Source organism: Patella vulgata, chromosome 2 (assembly GCF_932274485.2).
Source record: "Patella vulgata chromosome 2, xgPatVulg1.2, whole genome shotgun sequence".
NCBI classification, from domain to species: domain Eukaryota; kingdom Metazoa; phylum Mollusca; class Gastropoda; family Patellidae; genus Patella; species Patella vulgata.
Genome location: NC_065880.2, coordinates 52,417,023 through 52,436,387, shown reverse-complemented (window position 1 = coordinate 52,436,387; position 19,365 = coordinate 52,417,023). Strand labels below are relative to the sequence as shown.

The 19,365-nt window shown below is 32.7% G+C and overlaps 1 protein-coding gene across 1 annotated transcript in view; it reads left to right on the top strand.

The window, feature by feature from the left end:
• The window catches only part of LOC126810350 (sorting nexin-14), a 34,452-nt gene extending 16,776 nt beyond the window's left edge, over positions 1-17,676 (top strand). The window contains exons 20-33 of the mRNA XM_050535354.2: positions 738-918; positions 2,678-2,711; positions 2,823-2,872; positions 5,128-5,228; positions 5,725-5,827; positions 6,429-6,469; positions 7,292-7,362; positions 7,637-7,691; positions 9,451-9,571; positions 10,005-10,169; positions 10,854-10,884; positions 11,192-11,256; positions 11,389-11,480; positions 12,515-17,676. Coding sequence (XP_050391311.2) covers positions 738-918; positions 2,678-2,711; positions 2,823-2,872; positions 5,128-5,228; positions 5,725-5,827; positions 6,429-6,469; positions 7,292-7,362; positions 7,637-7,691; positions 9,451-9,571; positions 10,005-10,169; positions 10,854-10,884; positions 11,192-11,256; positions 11,389-11,480; positions 12,515-12,592 — 1,188 coding nt within the window. The 3' untranslated portion in view covers positions 12,593-17,676. The remainder of the gene's footprint in view (positions 1-737; positions 919-2,677; positions 2,712-2,822; positions 2,873-5,127; positions 5,229-5,724; positions 5,828-6,428; positions 6,470-7,291; positions 7,363-7,636; positions 7,692-9,450; positions 9,572-10,004; positions 10,170-10,853; positions 10,885-11,191; positions 11,257-11,388; positions 11,481-12,514) is intronic.
• Positions 17,677-19,365: the final 1,689 nt, after the last annotated feature.

Here is a 19,365-nt window from a genome sequence, read left to right as displayed (position 1 = left end):
ATGTTAAGACCTTGTAATGGTAATGTGTCCCACACAGTCAAAATTCACTCTGTTGAAAGTTGAACTCACGGCAGCAAATGTTCACCCTATAATGTCAAGTTGCCAAGTAATTACAGACCACCGACCACTACATAAACCGCAGTAAATTATAATAGGATTTCAACTATTAAAGCCGTAAAAAATATATTGTTAACGATTCTGTATAACAGTAATATTTAGCTTTTTGGTTTCTACAGCAGCTTTAGAAATTACGTTCATTTTGTTTTTTAATTTGCCTTATCATCAAGTATACTGTTAGGAGCAGCATCTTTTGGTTTAGTACAATTAATATCTATGAAACTTCTTTGTTACTAGTAGTATTTTCCTTTTGTTTTGACAAGGTTCTCAGAACGATTGTTGAGTTGCCTAACTACTGAGTTACTAAATTAAATTTATTGATCTAGCTTTGTGTCATGTTTCGTAGAAAATAGTCTTGGTTATCCTAGCCTGTCAATCAGCTGGAGAACGTTCGGTAGACTGCTTTAGCATGACTAATTTCAAACCAAGGGTACGTAGCCTATTTTGCACTCATGGTATGATTGTCGAGATATTTGGAGATATTTATTCATGATGGGACACCCTAGTAACGGTATAAATATTAGTATACCTGCATCATCTCCCTTTAGAGAAAATAATTAAAATGACCATTTAAAAGAAATTTAAACTAAATTTAAATTAATCTTATTTATAATTTTCAGTCTTCTGTTCATAATGATGAAGATTTAGATGATGACATCATTGATAAAGGTCATCCTAAACATGATCTCAGCACTTGGAGAGTTACCATTCCAATGATTGGCGCTAGACCAGATCCTGAAAATATGAAGAGACAGTATTTTGTATTTATTATAGAAATTGGTCGAGCAGATGTTCCTGATGGTAAGCTGTACCTAATTTTCATAGACACAGTTTAATCTTAGATTTACATTTATCATTTTTATACGCCCACATTTTCATGTGGACGTATATTGTCGTCACCCCTGTTCATCCTTCCGTCCACAATTTGTTTGTGGACACTCTACAGGTTACAATTTTTATTTGATTTTGACGAAACTTAAAATATATGTCTATCTCTCGGTTCCTTTCGAAATTGGCATAAATCGGGCTATAACTTTATGGATTATGAACACTCTACAGGTCTCAATTTTCATCTGATTTTGATGAAACTTGAAATACATGTTTATAACCAAAAGATCTTGGTTCCTTTCGATATTTGCTCATATCGGATCTTAATTTCCTTAATTATGGCCCCGGATTGTACGAAAAATCACGTTTTTAGCTTGTGGTCCTTCTAGAGGTCACAATTATTATCTGATTTAAAAACAACGTTAGAATATATCACCATTACACCATAATTTTGGTTGAGTTCGAATTCCGTGAAAATCTGACCAAATCTGTTGGACAAAATGGCAGCCCCTCGTACACAAGTAAACATCTGGTATATCAAGGTTGTGGACCCTCTAGAGGTCACAATTTTGATCCAATTTTGATTGAAACTTGAAATGCATGTTTATAACCCAAAGATCTTGGTTCCTTTCAATATTCGCACATATCGGATCGTAACTTCCTGAATTATGGTCCTTGATTGTACAAAAAATCAAGTTTTTGGGCTTGTGGTCCCTTTAGAGATCACAATTTTTTTCCGATTAAAAAAAAAACGTGTGAATATATCACCGTTACACACCAAGATCTTGATTCCTTTTGATAATCGCGCATATCCAAATGTAACTGCCTGGATTATGGCCCCTGATTGTTTGTAAATCGCATTTTTAGCATGCGGATTCTCTAAAGGTCCTAATTTTTTTTTCCGTTTTTAAAAACCGTTTAAATATATATCACCATTCCACCATAATGAAGGCTGAATTCAAATTTTGGGAAAGTTGAAATGAAACTGCCCAACAAAATGGCTGCTCTTTGTACACAAATTGTGTAAATGTATGTAATACGAAGGTTGTGGACCCTCTAGAGGTCACAATTTTTATCCGATTTTGATGAAATATAAAACATATCTTTATATCCCAAAGATCATAGTCTCTTTTGATATTTGCACATTTCAGACCATAACTTTCTTGAATATTGCCCCTGATTGTACAAAAAATCGCATTTGTTTTTAGCTTGTTCTCTATCCAACTCTTGCAAAATGTGGGCGTATCCTGCCTGCCAGCCGCCGGTTGTTTAGCTTGTTCTCAATCCATTTCTTGCAAAATGTGGGCGTATCTGCCTGGCTACAGCTGGTCTTCATTTACAATGTGGTATGTTATCTGATCTACATGGAAATTGATAACTGATGATGTGAAACGATGATGCAAGATAACACTACAACAACCTTTACAAAAAAAACCCACTGAAATGTCAACACAAACAAACAAACTTTCACTGTATTTATATATTTTTAAAATATATAGCAAGAGATGAATTAAACATTCTGGAACATCCCGACTTTTATAGACTGGCCCATTACTTAAGGAATACTCTTTATTTTCCTGGCAAAGTCTTTACTCAAAATCAAAACTACACAAGACACTCACCCATGTAACACTGGATAAGTTAGCTAGTATTTTACATAAACTATTCATAATAATCATAATGATAAAAGTGTGTCTTGATTTATGTGACAACAGTTATGGTTTATTTTCAGGTGAAGCAGAGAAAGCGAACTGGACAGTAGCAAGGTGAGCATGAATATTAATGAGTATAAACTAAACTTATTATCTTTACATGTTATTGGTTATGTTCATTTGTATTCACTTAATATTAATATGTATTGGTGTTATCTGTTTCAGAAAATATGGCGAATTTTACGTTCTTGAACAAAAATTAACAGAGTTTCATGGTAAATATTATATTTTATTGTAAAGAAATGAGTTTATAGTTAACTATAAATTAAGATGATGTATTTTTCATTTATATATCAGTCATTCTTAAAAAAAAAGGTGGTTGGCAGTAGGTCCCCAAATTCCACTGTATTCCCAAGTGCCTGGATAGTTATCTGTGCTAACTTTCCCAAGTTATAGTGGTATGCGTGTATTATGATCATCTCAATTATCAAGCCACTCACACAATTGATCAAACACAGAACACTATCAGATAAGTTCAATTGAATACTTTATTTTGACCTTAAAGTAGCTAAGTCTCTAACTCAATATCATCCAAATTCTTCGACATTGAAAAGACAAATTATTTGTCAATTTAAATCAACATTGATGTTGTGATCTTACCGGGAAAGTATGGTAACATTTTACCATTGGTACACCATTCATATTACATTATTATATGCATTGCAACCCATTTGTGTCAATTTCTAGGTCCTAAATATTAGCGATTTAGCTCCTTTAATTAAGAAGGTTTAGCAATTAGCTCCTTTAAATGGGACTAACCACAGTACTCATTAATTTTGTAATCATGTAATACTTATTCTAGTATTAGATGTTTATACTCTTCAAAAAAGTAGAGGATATTCAGAAACAATACAAAACTGCAGAAATGTACTGCTGTTTTTATTAGAGGTAACCAATGTATGTTAATAACAGACAAATTGTCTACACATGAACATACACAGTTAATATGGGTGGCTTATCTGACGTCTCCATTTCACTCGCAAAGAGTTACACTGTCAAAAGTGAAAATGTACGTTTTTGATTTTTGTCTTAATAATGAGTAATTGCTCCACCAATCCTCAGACATTCAGCAATTCGTCGTGGCATGTTCCTAATCAACCGTCCAATCCTGATTTGGTGATTTGGGGCAATCAGACCCACTCCCCTTCCAGTGCCACGGCCAATTCTTGCAGTGTTGTTGGTTGACGTTAACGTCAACGAACACGTCTCCCGATCATGTCCCAGACATGCTCTAAAGAGGAAAGGTCAGGGCTCATGGCTGGCCAAGGCATATGGACAATATGGTGACGCTGGAGGTAGTCATTCACGACATGAGCGCGGTGGGCACAAGCATCATCATCTTGAGAGATGAAACGTCGACCTGCACGTTGAGCAAAGGGCAGAACTATTGGTGCCAGGATGTGGTCACGGTAGTACACACCAGTGACCCTTCCTTGAACAATATGCAAGTCCGTTCTGCCTGTCATGGTGATTTCTCCCTACTCCATAACAGACCCACGTCCTAATCTATCATGCTGTCTGACATTAACGTTAGCATGATGCTTATTTACACGCCTCCAAGCGCGAGCACGCCTTCGGTGAAATCCAGAGTAAATCTGGACTCATCTGAGAACATTATACGCGCCCTTAGACAATTACCCTAATTTCTACGCTGCCTATACCATTGACGCCTGTTTGCCATGTGCTGGCGAGTTAATAGAGGCACAACCGCATGCAAATGGACTGCTTGTAGCCGATAGGGTGTAACTCGAATTCCTGTAACTTGGTACAAGTTTACAGAAAGCTGATTGGCCATTTGTCCTCGATTTCGCAGGACCTGTGTACGAATGTATCGATTCTGGGCTTGTGTAGTGGCTCAAGGACAACCTGAACGAGGTCTATCATCAGCATTGTGTGTTTGTTGGTACCGGTTCCACAGTTTGCAGATCACAGACAGTGACACATTAAGCATGTTGGCTACTTCTCGCTGTGTAGAACCCATTTGAAGCATGACAATAGCATGTAGACATTCATCATGTTGAAGACGTCTCTGCAAATTAAACGTAACACACTAAAACAAAGATATGCTAAACAGTAAATTTTATGCAAGAACCAATTGGAAAGCAAACATGGATAGGATAAACCAGCACGCGGCAGTTTTCATCAATCCTTCCTTGAAGTGTCAAATTTGACAATGAACCCCTCCCATGTGTATGGCGATATTGCGTGTCGCATGTGCAGCTCAGTGGTTCTGTTGGGGCGATAAGTTCTTCATCTGTGAACATACTCTCAAAGCATGTCAAGCGTCCATGACTATTTATCATATCACAACCTGCATAGGTACTTGCATTTCAATATCCCCTACTATTTTTGAAGAGTATATACAGCATTAGCAAAAAATATTTATTTTTAGTATTTCTTGTTAGCTACCTGAAGCATTGTATTTAATTTCTTGTAATTGATATTAATGTAAAATGTATGAATATTTCAGGAGAATTCACAGATTGTCTATTACCAGCTAGAAAATCATTTGGTACCAAGAATCAGGATTTTATTGAAGGGAAAAAGGAAGTATTTGAACTGTACCTTCAAGTGAGTACCGGTGGTGTTGTCACTGAAAAGAAATAAAATAAAACATACATAATTAACTTTCTCCCTCAACATGTCACCTTAGACAATTTCTGTGAATTATAGACTTTGCTTACAATGATTTCTTTGATATAAAGACACATGACTCGCTAACCAGGAGGTCTCTGGTTCGCTCCCGGTGTTAGCCAAGAAAATTCCTCATGATTTTCTGGTGCGGTTTGCCCTTGTCAGTGGTACAGGTTTGAGGGTCTGGCAAGGACAGTGTCTAGTTGTTCGGATGGGACACGTCATGCACAAAAAAGATTCCTTGACAGTTGGAATTGGATATAAGAGTAGGCCGTAGAGCCACTGTCCATGCAAATTTGCCTGCATAGCACACTGTATGATGTACGCCCGGCTTTATTATCTCAATCGGAGCAGAATAGTAGGACGATAAACTCCATTTCTTTTCATTAAATTTGAGATATTAGGTTATTCTTGCTCTAATGTAATTTTTCAGAAATTATTAACCAAACCTAATCTGAAGGGTAGTGAATTATTATATAGTTTTTTAACATCACAGAGCGAGTTTAATACTAGCTTTTTACCTGATATAAATATAGGTAAGTTGGTGTTTAATACTAGATTTTTACCTGATATAAATTATAGGTAAGTTGGAATTTAATACTAGCTTTTTACTTGATATAAATATAGGTAAGTTGGAATTTAATACTAGCTTTTTACCTGATACAAATATAGGTAAGTTGGAGTTTAAATGCTAATCTTTTACCTGATATAGGTATAGGTAAGTTGATCTTCTACCAAAATAACTGTTGTCACAATGAACACTGAATCTGATCTAAATAAACAACCTGCCATTTACATTTTTCTTAGTACACTAGATCCCACAATAATCCATATATCTATTTGAAATTAATATGGCTTGTCTATCTTATTGAAACGAAGAAGCCTAGCTGTAGATTTCCAATGTTTTTAGTAATCACCACAATAGTTATATCCCTTTGTTACTAAATCTTGATAGAAATTTATAGGCTGCAATTATTTAACCTATTCTTCAGAAATTTATATTGTTTGTTTATCCATCCTATTGATCAACAATAAGAAAATTATTTGCCTTTGTTATAAGTTCATCTTAACCTCTTAGAGGCTTTAATTATGATAGAAAAGTCAAAACATTATATGTGAATATTTGTTTTACCATAGGAAAGTTTGTGAAATCTATGCCAATGAAACTAGTAAAAGAGGTAAGTATTGTTACCTTTTTCTAAAAATTCATTTGACAGCCCATTTTAATAGACAGAAATATCAATTCATGAGATAATTGTAAAGTAAAATCTATTTGTGATATTTTATTGGAATAAAATAATTTGACCTAGTATAAATCAATAATTAAACATTTCTTTTTTAAACAGGCATTATGCTAGAGCTAACTCTGCCTAATATAAATTATTAATTAGACATTAATTAACTTACCAAGACCATAATCAACTCTTGGTGCCATTGGATAACTCTGACTTTAAGCAGATTAAAATACGTTTAGCGGTTGATGATTTAACATAAAAATGGATAATCGAGACTTTCTTTATTATCGTAACAATGGTATAGCAATGACAATCAAAGCTACACTGTAATTGTATCGCCTCGGCTCACAGTGAAATAATTTGATGGAAATTTTCAATATGTTCCCTTTTCATTATCTATTTTTTTTACTATTATACTTTATAGTGAGAACTGTCACCTCTTTAACTAATCTAACATAATGCCACTTTAAATATATTTTTAGCATTTATAAAATTTAAGCATTAATTTCTTTAGTGTATGATACAAAATATAAATTAAATTGATGATAAGCTGTAAGAATTTTGTTCTTTCAGAATATCTTCTTTTTTTTAAAAAAAAATGTATAGAAAATAGATTTAAAATGAAACATGTTTAACATAGAAAACTAGGTCATGTTATTGATTTGGTACCATTCATGATTATATTATGTAAACTAACTGTAGAAGTAAATGTATGCTGAGGTCAGATTTCAACAAGAAAATAAAATCACTGTTTGTTAATTACAGAAAGGTCAACATTTAGATCCTTTCCTTCAAGCTTTTTCAATATCAACAGAAGCTCCAAAACCTCGATCCAGGTGAGACATTTTAAATTATATAGAACTAAAGGTGTGCTTAATTGTTTAATGTTTTTACCTTGAATCAATATTGGGTCTGGGTTGTTTTTGGACAATAGAATTGGGGCATAGGTTTTGATTTTCTGCATAGTTGTAGAAAAGAAAATTTAAAAAATTAGGTTGATCTATTTGTAGAAATCGTTTACCTCGAGTATATTTCTCATTCTGGTTTACATATTTTCAAAATGAATTTTAAATTGTCCATATTTAAATTCTTGAACTTGTTTCGTTATAGTATTCCTGAAAGACGAGGATCAGATGCGTCTCAGAGATCAACAGGCAGTGAAAGGGTATTTCCTACTTTATATCTTAAATCCACTTCACATTCAAGTAGAAAAAATCTCTATTAATTCAATTAGAAACATTGTCATTATGAATATTAGAACACATGACTGCAGGGGGTCTTATTCACAAAAAATATATTATTTCTTAACATAAACGGGCTAAACCTCTTTTATTTAGGTCAAATTTAAGTGTAAATTTCAATTGATTAAATGTGTTCTATTAATTAGTGATGTTTCAAGCTTTATACATTGAAATTTTTCATTACGAAATGCTAGTGTAGCGACTATGAAACAAAACATACTTTTCTTTACTTAAACATGCATTATGCAAGAGCTAAATCTGATTATTGCAAGTCTTAATTTAGGCTTCAGATGTTATAGAAATTATAAATTAGATCTTTATTTAAACAACAAGACCAAAATCAACTCTGTAGACCCACGGATGGCTCGGCTACAGCTCGGATTTAAATAGGATTTCACTAATTGATTAAATCAAATAAGGAGTAACCTGATGAAAATACGTCAGTTAGATCGAGGCTAAATGATAGAGTGTACTTAGCAGGGCCGCTGTAAAGCGTTTCCGTATGCCATTGAAAACTTTACTAGATAATCGAGATATGTAGGTGGAGTTAACGCCTGTCAATCAAACAATCGGCGAAGGTGAAGAGGCAATTCGCTACCATTTTTATACGTCCACATTCATAATGTGAACGTATTATGCCGTCGCCCCTGTCTGTGTGTGTGTGTGTGTGTATGTATGTATGTGTGTGTGTGTGTCTGTGGTTCGCCTACAGGGCGCAATTCTTCATGGATTTTCTTCAAACTTGGTATACTTATTCCTTATACCCCAAGGAAGATCCCTATTGTTTTTGGTGCATGCCCGACCCCCCGGGGCAGAGCCACGCCCATTTCTAGTATTTGTTTGTTTGTCGTCTACAGGCCACATTTCTTAACTAATAATCTTGAAACTTTGCATACACATTCTTTGTACCCTAAGGAACATCCCTATCGTTTGGGGTGCATGCCCAACCCCCAGGGGCAGAGCCACGCCCATTTTCTTTTCGTGTGTCTTTGTGTCGCCTACAGGGCGCAATTCTTACTGGATTTTCTTCAAACTTGGTATACTTATTCCTTATACCCCAAGGAAGATCCCTATTGTTTTTGGTGCATGCCCGACCCCCAGGGGCAGAGCCACGCCCATTTCTAGTTATTCTTTAAGTGGCATTTAGCGATCAGGGAACAAATTAACAGAACACAGTTTTTATGGGATACAATCACTAGTTTATTCTAAAAGCACGACGTTTCCACAAGTATTCTCTTATCGTTATCAATCAAGCAAAAAAAAACAAAAAAAAAACGTCATGCTTTTAGAATAAAGACATCGATTGTTTTAAAATAAAAATTGTGTTCTGTTAATGTGAACGAAATGTTATACTGATAGCAGTCCTACAACCCAGTTTTATTTCACAGACCCTCAATGCAAACTGGACCATATCAAACAAAACAGGAATGTGGACGTATATTGCTGCGTTAGCGATGCTCTTGTTAGTCAAATATTACAACGATGATAACTATGTTCAGAATAAAGTAATTTGACTGAATTTTTCAATATATTCTTCTTTCATCATCTACTTTTGAACTGTTATAGCAAGAATGGCCAACTCTCTATAAAAATCTCCCATAATGTATCTTAAATTGAGCTAAATCAATTGCGGATTCATCAATTGATTATATTCTGTTTTAAATGACTTGTTACTTTTATTAGCTTAGCAGTAATTTATTTGGAAACAATGCTGATTGTGGATTTCATCCGAAGAAAACATCAGATCGACCACCAGCTGGAATTCTGGAAGTGGAGGGCGTTTTCGATTCTCTTGTATATATTGGTACGATTTTGAAAAATTCTATTTTGATTGCAGAGATCAGATATAATTGAAATTTAAAATTTTTAACTCTAAATTTTACAAGGTACAGTTTTATGGAAAGGCAGTTACTGGATTTATTACTATGCAACGTTTCGGCGAGGATACTCTCATCTTCATCAAGCCATTGATACAAATATGTCATGGATCAATAAAATTGTACATTGTGTTAATATGTTCAATTACTAATGCCTATCAGAGAAGTTATCAATTTTATATTGTGAATCCTTTAAATACAACAGTGTTAACCACTATTACACAGACATCTACTATGACCAATAACTAATCTCAAGATTGTGTCTAAATTTTTTTGTTATTCACAAATTGTTTGTGAATGGAATCGTCCTGTTAATATTTTTATCTTAGTTTTATTTGATTGTTTTGATTTGTTTTTCAGCATCACTTGTATATAATGTACCAAAATGGTTTTATAGTTTATTGATGACATTACGAATATTATTTAAAGAAACTCTAGAATCCTTTATAAATTGGTATATAAATTATAAAGTTAGTCAAGTTACTCAGGAACATAGACTAGTCAGCATTATACATCTATTACGAGGTAGGCTATACTCTTTAACTTAAAAATGATCAGCATATTAAATTGTGGTTTAAAGTTGTTAAGCTCTTGTAGACAATGCAGGACAACTGTTCAACAAAACATAGATATAACAACAGTTAAAACAGTGCATATAACAGAGAATAAAATATCTCAAAAGAGTAAAATGTGAATTCACAAAATGCCAACCAGATCTGCCAAGTGTTCGTTTGGTTTCCAAAAAAAGTGAGCCTTGTGCAAAAGCTCTGTGACATCTTAACTATCAAACCATTGGACCATTGGCCAGAGTTAACTAAGGCAACACTAACCAAACAAAATTGAGAGAGGGAGGAGAGTCCACTCAACACAATTTATGTCATTTTGAGACTAACATATAGAGCATTTAATGCAATAATTTCCATGTACATAGGGGGCTTCATCATTGGGAGTAATCCCAGAGTACCTAGAGAAAAGCCACAAAGTTGGACAGACAACCTTACTCCTTGTCATGTACAAACTTGAAATCATGCCACGGGACTCAATGACTTACCTTTTGAAAAAAGTGCACCATTAGACCACTTCACCACCGAACACCCTTACTACTACAAAATTTAAAATGCATAATTTTGATAAAAGACAGTTTACATTTCCAGAGTTTGTATGTGTGTACACAATGATTGCTAATGACTAATCATATTTGAATTTCAGATGTTTTATTTTTTGATACTGATCCTCCAAGGTAATTAATAATTCCTTTCTTTATCTCTATTCAATGTTGTTATCCATTTGAATTACTTTTATTTTGAGAATTAATACATGGAAACATGTATTATGTGTGATATAATATTTAATAAAATATCTTAAACAAAAGACAAATAGAGAGTATCAGTATGAAAATACTTTCCAATTGCCCTACACATTTGTCACTGTACTTGCTTGAAAATGTTGAGATAATACTCTTCCAAACCCTCGCCAAAATAGATTAGGAATTGTTCTTTCATAAGTACATGTATGTGTTATACATGTGTTATTCTATATCTATCTAGAACTGATGATCAGAAGAAAACAAGGTTAGAAGAAACAGAACAAGGTTGTTTAGATTATGTACCAAGTAAGTAGACTTTAGAATTCTTATTTATATTTATTCATGGGTTTTTATATGTTTTGTCAAGGGTTTTCAGTGGTTGAATTCTTCAGGAATACAGGTTACAATAAGTTTAATTTCAACTTTATTTCATTACAGAATTTTTTGTTGCTGTCATAGGAAATAAAATACACGAAGAAAGAACGAAATCTGTATTAAATATACTTCAACAACCAAAGCTTAACAAACAGGTAATTATATTACAAGGATGATTATACATATTCTGTTTTTAATTTTACTTCTACAACTTAAAACAAGATTAACCAGAGCCATCAATTTTTGTATATAAAAAATATATGAATAAATACATCACTGAGTTTATTAAAAGAGAAGGTAGTTAAAACTTACCTGAAGCGAGCTTTAACATTGGTGAGTAGTCTGCCAGTGTATTTGTTACTGCCTGTGAAAGCCAAGAGTGTGAATTGAAATGACTTCTGAACCAGTTATCTGTGTTCGTTAATCAATAAATAATCTGTATTGCTGGTCAGAATCATGGCTTCATCCATAAACAGTAAGTCTTGTTGAGTGAAACTAGAAACACACTGCTCGTTCACTTTTAGTAAGTCTGATGTTTATTGAGTAGATTGTTAAAAATATAACCATTACCGCTCATAAATATCATGGCTACAAACTGTATGTTCTTTACTGACCATGAAAAATAAAACTTATAGGTGTTCTTTACGTCTAGTTGCCATCTCATTCTCACAGCATGTATAATGTATCAAATGTTATTTACAAACTGACCAGTGATGTATTAGGTAATCATGACCACTAACATATGCACCATTTGAACACAAAACCTAAGTGTTGAGTATAGATTTATCAAACGCAGCATTGGGATTTGTCTGCCTTAAGGGAATGATGGGTCAATGGCATTTTTTGCTAAAATATCAAATTTCTTACAGATTAATACATGCTAATATATACTCAGATTGATTATTTAATCAAGAAAACAAAATCAAAATACTAACACTAGATAATGTCCTGGCTTGGATTCCATCAGCTTTAAACAGGTCTACCAATAAATTTTCGTGGACAACAAAATGGTGGCGGGCATAGATTGATAAAATTTCTGGTGATCATATCTTTATTGCAGCATTTATTGACTGATATTTCTATTAGAGATTCATCTTTTACAATATTGTAGTCTGCAAGTGATTCCTATAGCACTAAAAGGGTGCATTTGGACTTGAAATATTACATTGAATTTTCTAATCTATTTCAGTTATCATATGTCTTACTGGATATACTCATTACAGAACTTTTTCCAGAATTACTGGTGGAAGATAAAACTGTGCAATAGATTTTATAATTGTTCAGTGGCATAATCTGTGATATTAATTATATATATATAATATATATAACTGTGGACGTTTTGGTGATACTCATTTTACATAGATTGTACATATATTATACATAATATGTTGTATACATACATAACCCTTGACCACACTTACGATTGCACAATTTATTTTAAAATAATGCATTTTATTGGTTTACAATGAAACAATGAATCAAATTTGATTTTATTTATTTCTCTATACAATTGTATAATAATGTTTTTTGCTTAAATGAATATTGATTGTTGACATTATCTATCAAATAGAAAGATATAAGAAGACTGTGTTAAGATGCATTATGTAAGATTTAGATAAAGAGCTAACCCTTCTTGCTATAAAAGTTCAAAAATAGATAATGAAAAATGAATATATTGAAAATTTTATTCAAATTACTATATTCTGAGCAAAGTTATGACTGTTTGAAGATTATGCGTAGATTGTTTATTATTGTAGAAACGTAGGGGTGATGATTTTCCGTGATCGCGGAAAAAACGCGGAAATCGCGGAATTGTCCACTCAAAACGGAATTTGAAATCTCACACGGAAAAAGACGGAAAAGCCGATATTTGCTGATACTAAACACAAACTCAAAATAATTTTGCAGTTATCCAAGTATTTCATCTTTTTATTCATAAAAATCGGAAATATTGAATGATATCGCGTGGTTTTGTTACTGTCTATTTTAGTATTTCGCTACTTTCATTTCATCATTTAGGAATCATAATTTTAATCGAAACGAAAACCCGTCTTTCATGTATCCCATTATAAAATTACTCTGTAGTTTAACTTGAATTAAACATTGTAATGTATATATATGTCTTAAAAAAAACTTCTGTCACTTCATAAAAGTAAAAATCGTTTCATTTACGTCTTATTTTACTGCCGGGCTCGTGACTCGTGTTTAACCACGTGACATCAGAAATATACCGTAGCCTTGTGAATCCAGCCCTTATTCTCGAAGAAACGGTAGTAACTACGAAGATGTCTGGATAAATCGCGACTACACCTAGCAGCTGAGAAAAATGGCTTCGTCTGCTAAAAAGATGAAACGAGCTCACAAGATGTAATTTTCTGTTATTTAATTCGGGAAACTGGTTTAAAGAATAACTAGTCATTGAACATTACAAGTCATTCACAATTCAACATTTGTTGTCCCCCGCCTTTCGAAGAAAGCAGGGGACTATTAAAATGGGTTCGTCCGTCTGTCTGTCCGTCTGTCTGTCCGTCTGTCCGTCCGTCTGTCTGTCCGTCTGTCTGTCCGTCACACTTTTTGGGACACAATAACTCTCTTCCTAATTGAGCTAGAATGTTCAAACTTGGTGTATGTGTTTATTAGGTCAATGCCTTGATGGAGTTCGAAGATGAGCATTTTCCGCTTAGGGTAAGCAGAGATAAGCAATTTGATTGGTTGATGCTTTGGGACACGATAACTCTCTTCCTAATTGGGCTAGAATGTTCAAACTTGGTGTATGTGTTGATTAGGTCAATGCCTTGATGGAGTTCGAAGATGAGCATTTTCCGCTTAGGGTAAGCAGAGATAAGCAATTTGATTGGTTGATGCTTTGGGACACGATAACTTTTAATTGAGCTAGAATGTTCAAACTTGGTGTATGTGTTTATTAGGTCAATGCCTTGATGGAGTTCGAAGATGAGCATTTTCCGCTTAGGGTAAGCAGAGATAAGCAATTTGATTGGTTAAAACTTTGGGGCACGATAACTCTCTTCCTAATTGAGCTAGAATGTTCAAACTTGGTGTATATGTTGATTAGGTCAATGCCTTGATGGAGTTCGAAGATGAGCATTTTCCGCTTAGGGTAAGCAGAGATAAGCAATTTGATTGGTTGATGCTTTGGGACACGATAACTTTAGTTCTAATTAAGTGAGATTGATGAAACTTGGTGTATAGTTTCATTACAGTAATACCTTGACTAAGTTTGATAATGAGCATTTTCTGCTCAGGGTAAGCAGAGCGATACGCAATTTGATTTTTATATGTGTCCTCTAATTATTTTCCTATTTCGGCGGGGGACATCAGCCTCACTGTTGGCTTGTTATCATTGGTTTAAAATGGTCCGTTTTGTAATAAAAGGCATTTTAAGATGTTTTATTCATTTATTCATAAAATAACATTTTATCTCGAAAAAACGGAATATGGTCAGCTCTGAAACGGAAAATAACGGAATTAAAAATACTTAAAACGGAATATGCCATTTTCTGAAACGGAAAATCATCACCCCTAGAAACGGTACTTGAGAAAAAGAGGCCAAGTCTCGATTATCCATTTTATTGTTAAATTTTTAAAACTAGCTAGTTTTTAATCCATTTAAATCTCAGTCATCCAATGGGCTAGCGAGTTAATTACAGGCTTATCATATGAATAAATGTCTAAATAATATGTTATATAACATTTCAAACCAAAATAATAACCTGCAATAGGCCGATTTAGCTCTTACATAATGCATCTTTAAGACTTTATTTTCAGGAATTAAAAGTAAATTGTGCTTTGAATATCCATTTCGTGCTACTTTCAGTATATAATATATTCATTTATACTGCAATGTCTAAAATACAAAATATTAAATTTAGCCCACCCATATTTTTGTTATAGAATTTGAGCCGATAGTTTGAAATTAAACTCACTGCCTATGAAACTTTGATCACCATTTTCAGCTTGTTTCTGTTTGTTCCTTGTGTTACCGATTGCCAGTTATACAGGGTCAATTCTAAATGAACATTAAATTACCTCAGACAGGGTGGTAGGAACATCTTTCAATTATCTATTTATTTTAGACCTTGGGAGACGAGAACCTTATCACTTTGTTTTCTTTAATCAAATCACTTAAAGATACATTATGTAAGATTTAGATAAAGTGCTGGATGTGCTTTCTATAATAGTTCAAAATATCATTCAGATTACTATATTCTGAGCCAAATTATCAATGTTTGTAGTTTTGACAAGATGCGTGTATTGATTGTTATGTACACCCACATTGAAATGTGGTCGTATATTGTTGTCGCCGGCCTTCTATCCACAATTGCTTGTGGACACTCTAGAGGCTAAAGTAAATATTCAGATGATTTTAAATTTATACACAGACAAAGAAGCCTATTGATTTTCAGCAATTTCCGATAATTACTGCCAGAGTTATTGCCCTTCATCACTTTGAAAAATCTTGTGGACGCTCTACAGGCTAAAGTTAACATCCGATTGACTTTAAATTTATACACAGTGTTTAAGGTCATCAGATAAAGAAGCCTATTGATTTTCAATGATTTCCGATGATTACCACAAGAGTTATGGCCCTTGATCACTTTGAAATATCTTGTTGACCCTCTAGAGACTAAAGTTTATATTCGATTGACTTTAAATTGATACAGTGTTTAAGGTCAAGCGACGAAGAACCCTATTGATTTTCAACGATTTCCGATAATTACTGCCAGAGTTATGGTCCTTGAACACTTTGAAAAATCTTGTGGATGCTTTAGAGACCATAGTTATCATCTGATTGATTATATATTTATACACTGTGTTTACACATATATTATCATTTCAGTTGAATTTAGGTTGATACACAGAGTTTAAAGGGACAATAACACTCTTGCTGGCTTGAAAGCTCCAGAAAATAAATAATATCTCTATCTAAGTACTAGATGTTTAAGTGTCCTACCTGTTGTGCAAATTATCCATTACATCCTATTTTACTTGTCCAGAGGGTTTGAAAATATTTTTAAATCGAAGTTTCATTTGAAAAGGTTTACGTTAGACATTTCAAACCATTATGTTGAATTTTCCAAAATTTTTAAATAAGGTGTGTAATGATGAAATTTGTATCATCAATTAATTGAAATATTCTAAAATAGTACAATTTGTTGACCAGAATAAAGATTGGGACATATTATTCAGTTACAACAAGAGTGGTATTGAGCCTTTAAGTATATTGATTTTCAATGATTTTTGATAACTTGAACAGCTTAATCCATGATATTAAATGTTTTGTATGCTAAACGTTATTAGCATGGGCCAAACAAATTCTAATGATTTTCTGATAATTACTTAATGAGTTGTTACCCTTAATCAGATTTTAGTGTATTATAAATGTTTCATTTCTGACAGAAGTAAAAATATGCGACAACTCATGTTGACTGCCCAGACGATTTAGCCGCTGTGGGCGTATGTTTCGTTGTCTGGCAACCTATCTTTAACTATTATAGAGAGAACTGTCAGCTCTTTATCTAATCTTACCTAATGCCCCTTTAAGTTTAATAATTAATCAACTTATGTATACATTTAGTATATAGGTGATAAATTGTTAGTGATAAATTGTTATGCTAAATGTATGCTTAATTGGTATTTAGGGATACAGAATTGTCTGGTGAAATTGTAATGTTAATTTGCAAAATTACTAATTACATTGTTTAAAATCAAACTGATTTTATATGCCAGTAGTCCTCACTGTTCACACAATGCTATATATCAAACCATCTTTAACAAAACAAATTATAGATGAAACAAATAGTAAATTCTACCTCACCTCTTAAGATTAGCTAGATTTTTGTTTGCATAAAATTTGACTGATTTTATTTTTTTTTATCAAAATATCATTCTTTGGTTCAGGTCAACATAAAGTATTGAATTGGATTGATATGATGTGATATTTCAATTAGGAAAGATCAAGCAGAAGTCGGCATTTGTACTAGTTTTAGTTTTTGGCTTCACAGTTGGTTTTGGCTTTACCTGTACACATAAGATTTTCTACAAAACAAATCTAATTTAATCAACATTTTTATTTTTGACCCCAGTCAAAGTGATCTAATCATTTTAAGTGTTTTTACATGTATGAGTATTTATTATGCTTCATTGTGTAATTCTTTAAAATACCTTGTCTCTGATCAATTTTATTGACAATCATTTGAACTTGAACGATTCTATTTTAATTCATGATTTAGCACCATATTTTTTATACATTCAAGATGACAAAACAAAAAATCAAAACATTTCTATTACCTCTGATTTGAAAAACAAATTACTAAAAAAAAAACAAAACAATACAGCCCTAATTGATCCAAAATGGCAAGAAGAAATGATCGATAAGAATATATTATTTATTTATTTAGTTGATAATCAGGTCCATTTATTGTCAAATTTTTGTTTAAGTAGAATATTTTTTATGTACCGGTACTTAAATTTTGTTAACTGACATTAAGTAATTTATTAAGAATTGTTGGGCAGCTTTGTTAAAGATTTTATTTTGTGTATATATATATATATATATATATATATATATATATATATATATATATATATATAATATAAAACATATCCATGGATGTATATTTGTATTATTATTTATATCATGTTATTAATAAATCTTTATTATTATTATGGAAAAAAGGTAACAGAGGGGCTCCATGTTCGTATCGTCTTCATTTTAGCAAGGTATAGACAAATCTCTATGTGTGACTATCCCTCGATAATATGAAATTAATATGTAGGGTAAAAAACAGGTTGTTCTTAAAGTTGTATATCACATTATCACTACCGGTACTACAGTCTGATATGCTGTTCATAAATATTGAATTGTTGGCAGACGGATGAGTTATTCTCAAGTTCAAATAAAATGTATTGCATTTCGTGTCGCAAGTCGTTTACGTTTCACAGCGTTGGACTTGAAGACTTTTACATGACTCTGGGTCTGTAAATTAAACATTCTTTAAATGTCACATCGACAAGTTAGCCTTACAAGTAAACAGTAAACATAGATGACTTCATTTGAACGCTACAAGCTTCTTGTCTGACCATTGATTTGTGTAAGATACCTGTATATGTCTTTTTTTTAACTGTTGACTTTGTGAGTGGCGTAACTGTGTGTTTTTTGCATACAAGACCAGAAAATCACATAGTATAGTGTATAAACTTTTTGAAGATGGAAGCTTAGTGTAAATTGCTTGATTCTAGAAAATTGTCACAATTAAGTCAACACATATAATTATTTGAAATGTAATTATGTACATTATTTATATTTTAATAAATTCAAGGAAATAATAAACAAAATGAATAGATGGAAATGTGTTTGCTACAAATGAAATGAAATGGGATTTAATGTGCTTGCCTTAAATGTTTATTATGGTTAAAGGGGCATGAGCTCTTTGGAGATCTCTGGTGGTTGGTAAAAAAATAGTTTTCAATTTCAATTGACTTTACTAACAGTTATTTAGGATGTTCAAATTATATTTTGTATGCAAAATTTAGAAGAAATTTGAAAGAAATCTGCCAGGCCATCAATTAGATATGAATGTTTTAACTGTCAATTTACAAGTTGTGTAGATTTTTCAATGTGTTTAAAGAAAACTCCTGGAAATTACCTTACTCTAAGTGGGTCAGTTATAAGGTTATATTTAGTACAAAATATTTCAAAATAAACTACATTTATTTTCTCAGTGAGAGTGATGGTGCCCCTTTAAACATTTGTTGACAAAGTTGTGTTTTCTTCTATAATGCTCTGCTCATTGTTCTAACAAAATTTGAAATAAATGTAAGCTTTGTTGTTAGAAGTTCAAATGCTGCTAAATTATCACCTACATATATTCGTTATGCTATCAGACATTTTTGTTTTGTTAAATTATAAATAGCTATTATAATTGTTTGTTAAAAGATGCTTGTCTTTAAAAAATGCTTTCAAATTTTGATGTAATTTTGTAACAAGTATCTGTTGTTAAAAACTGCTTGCACATATTG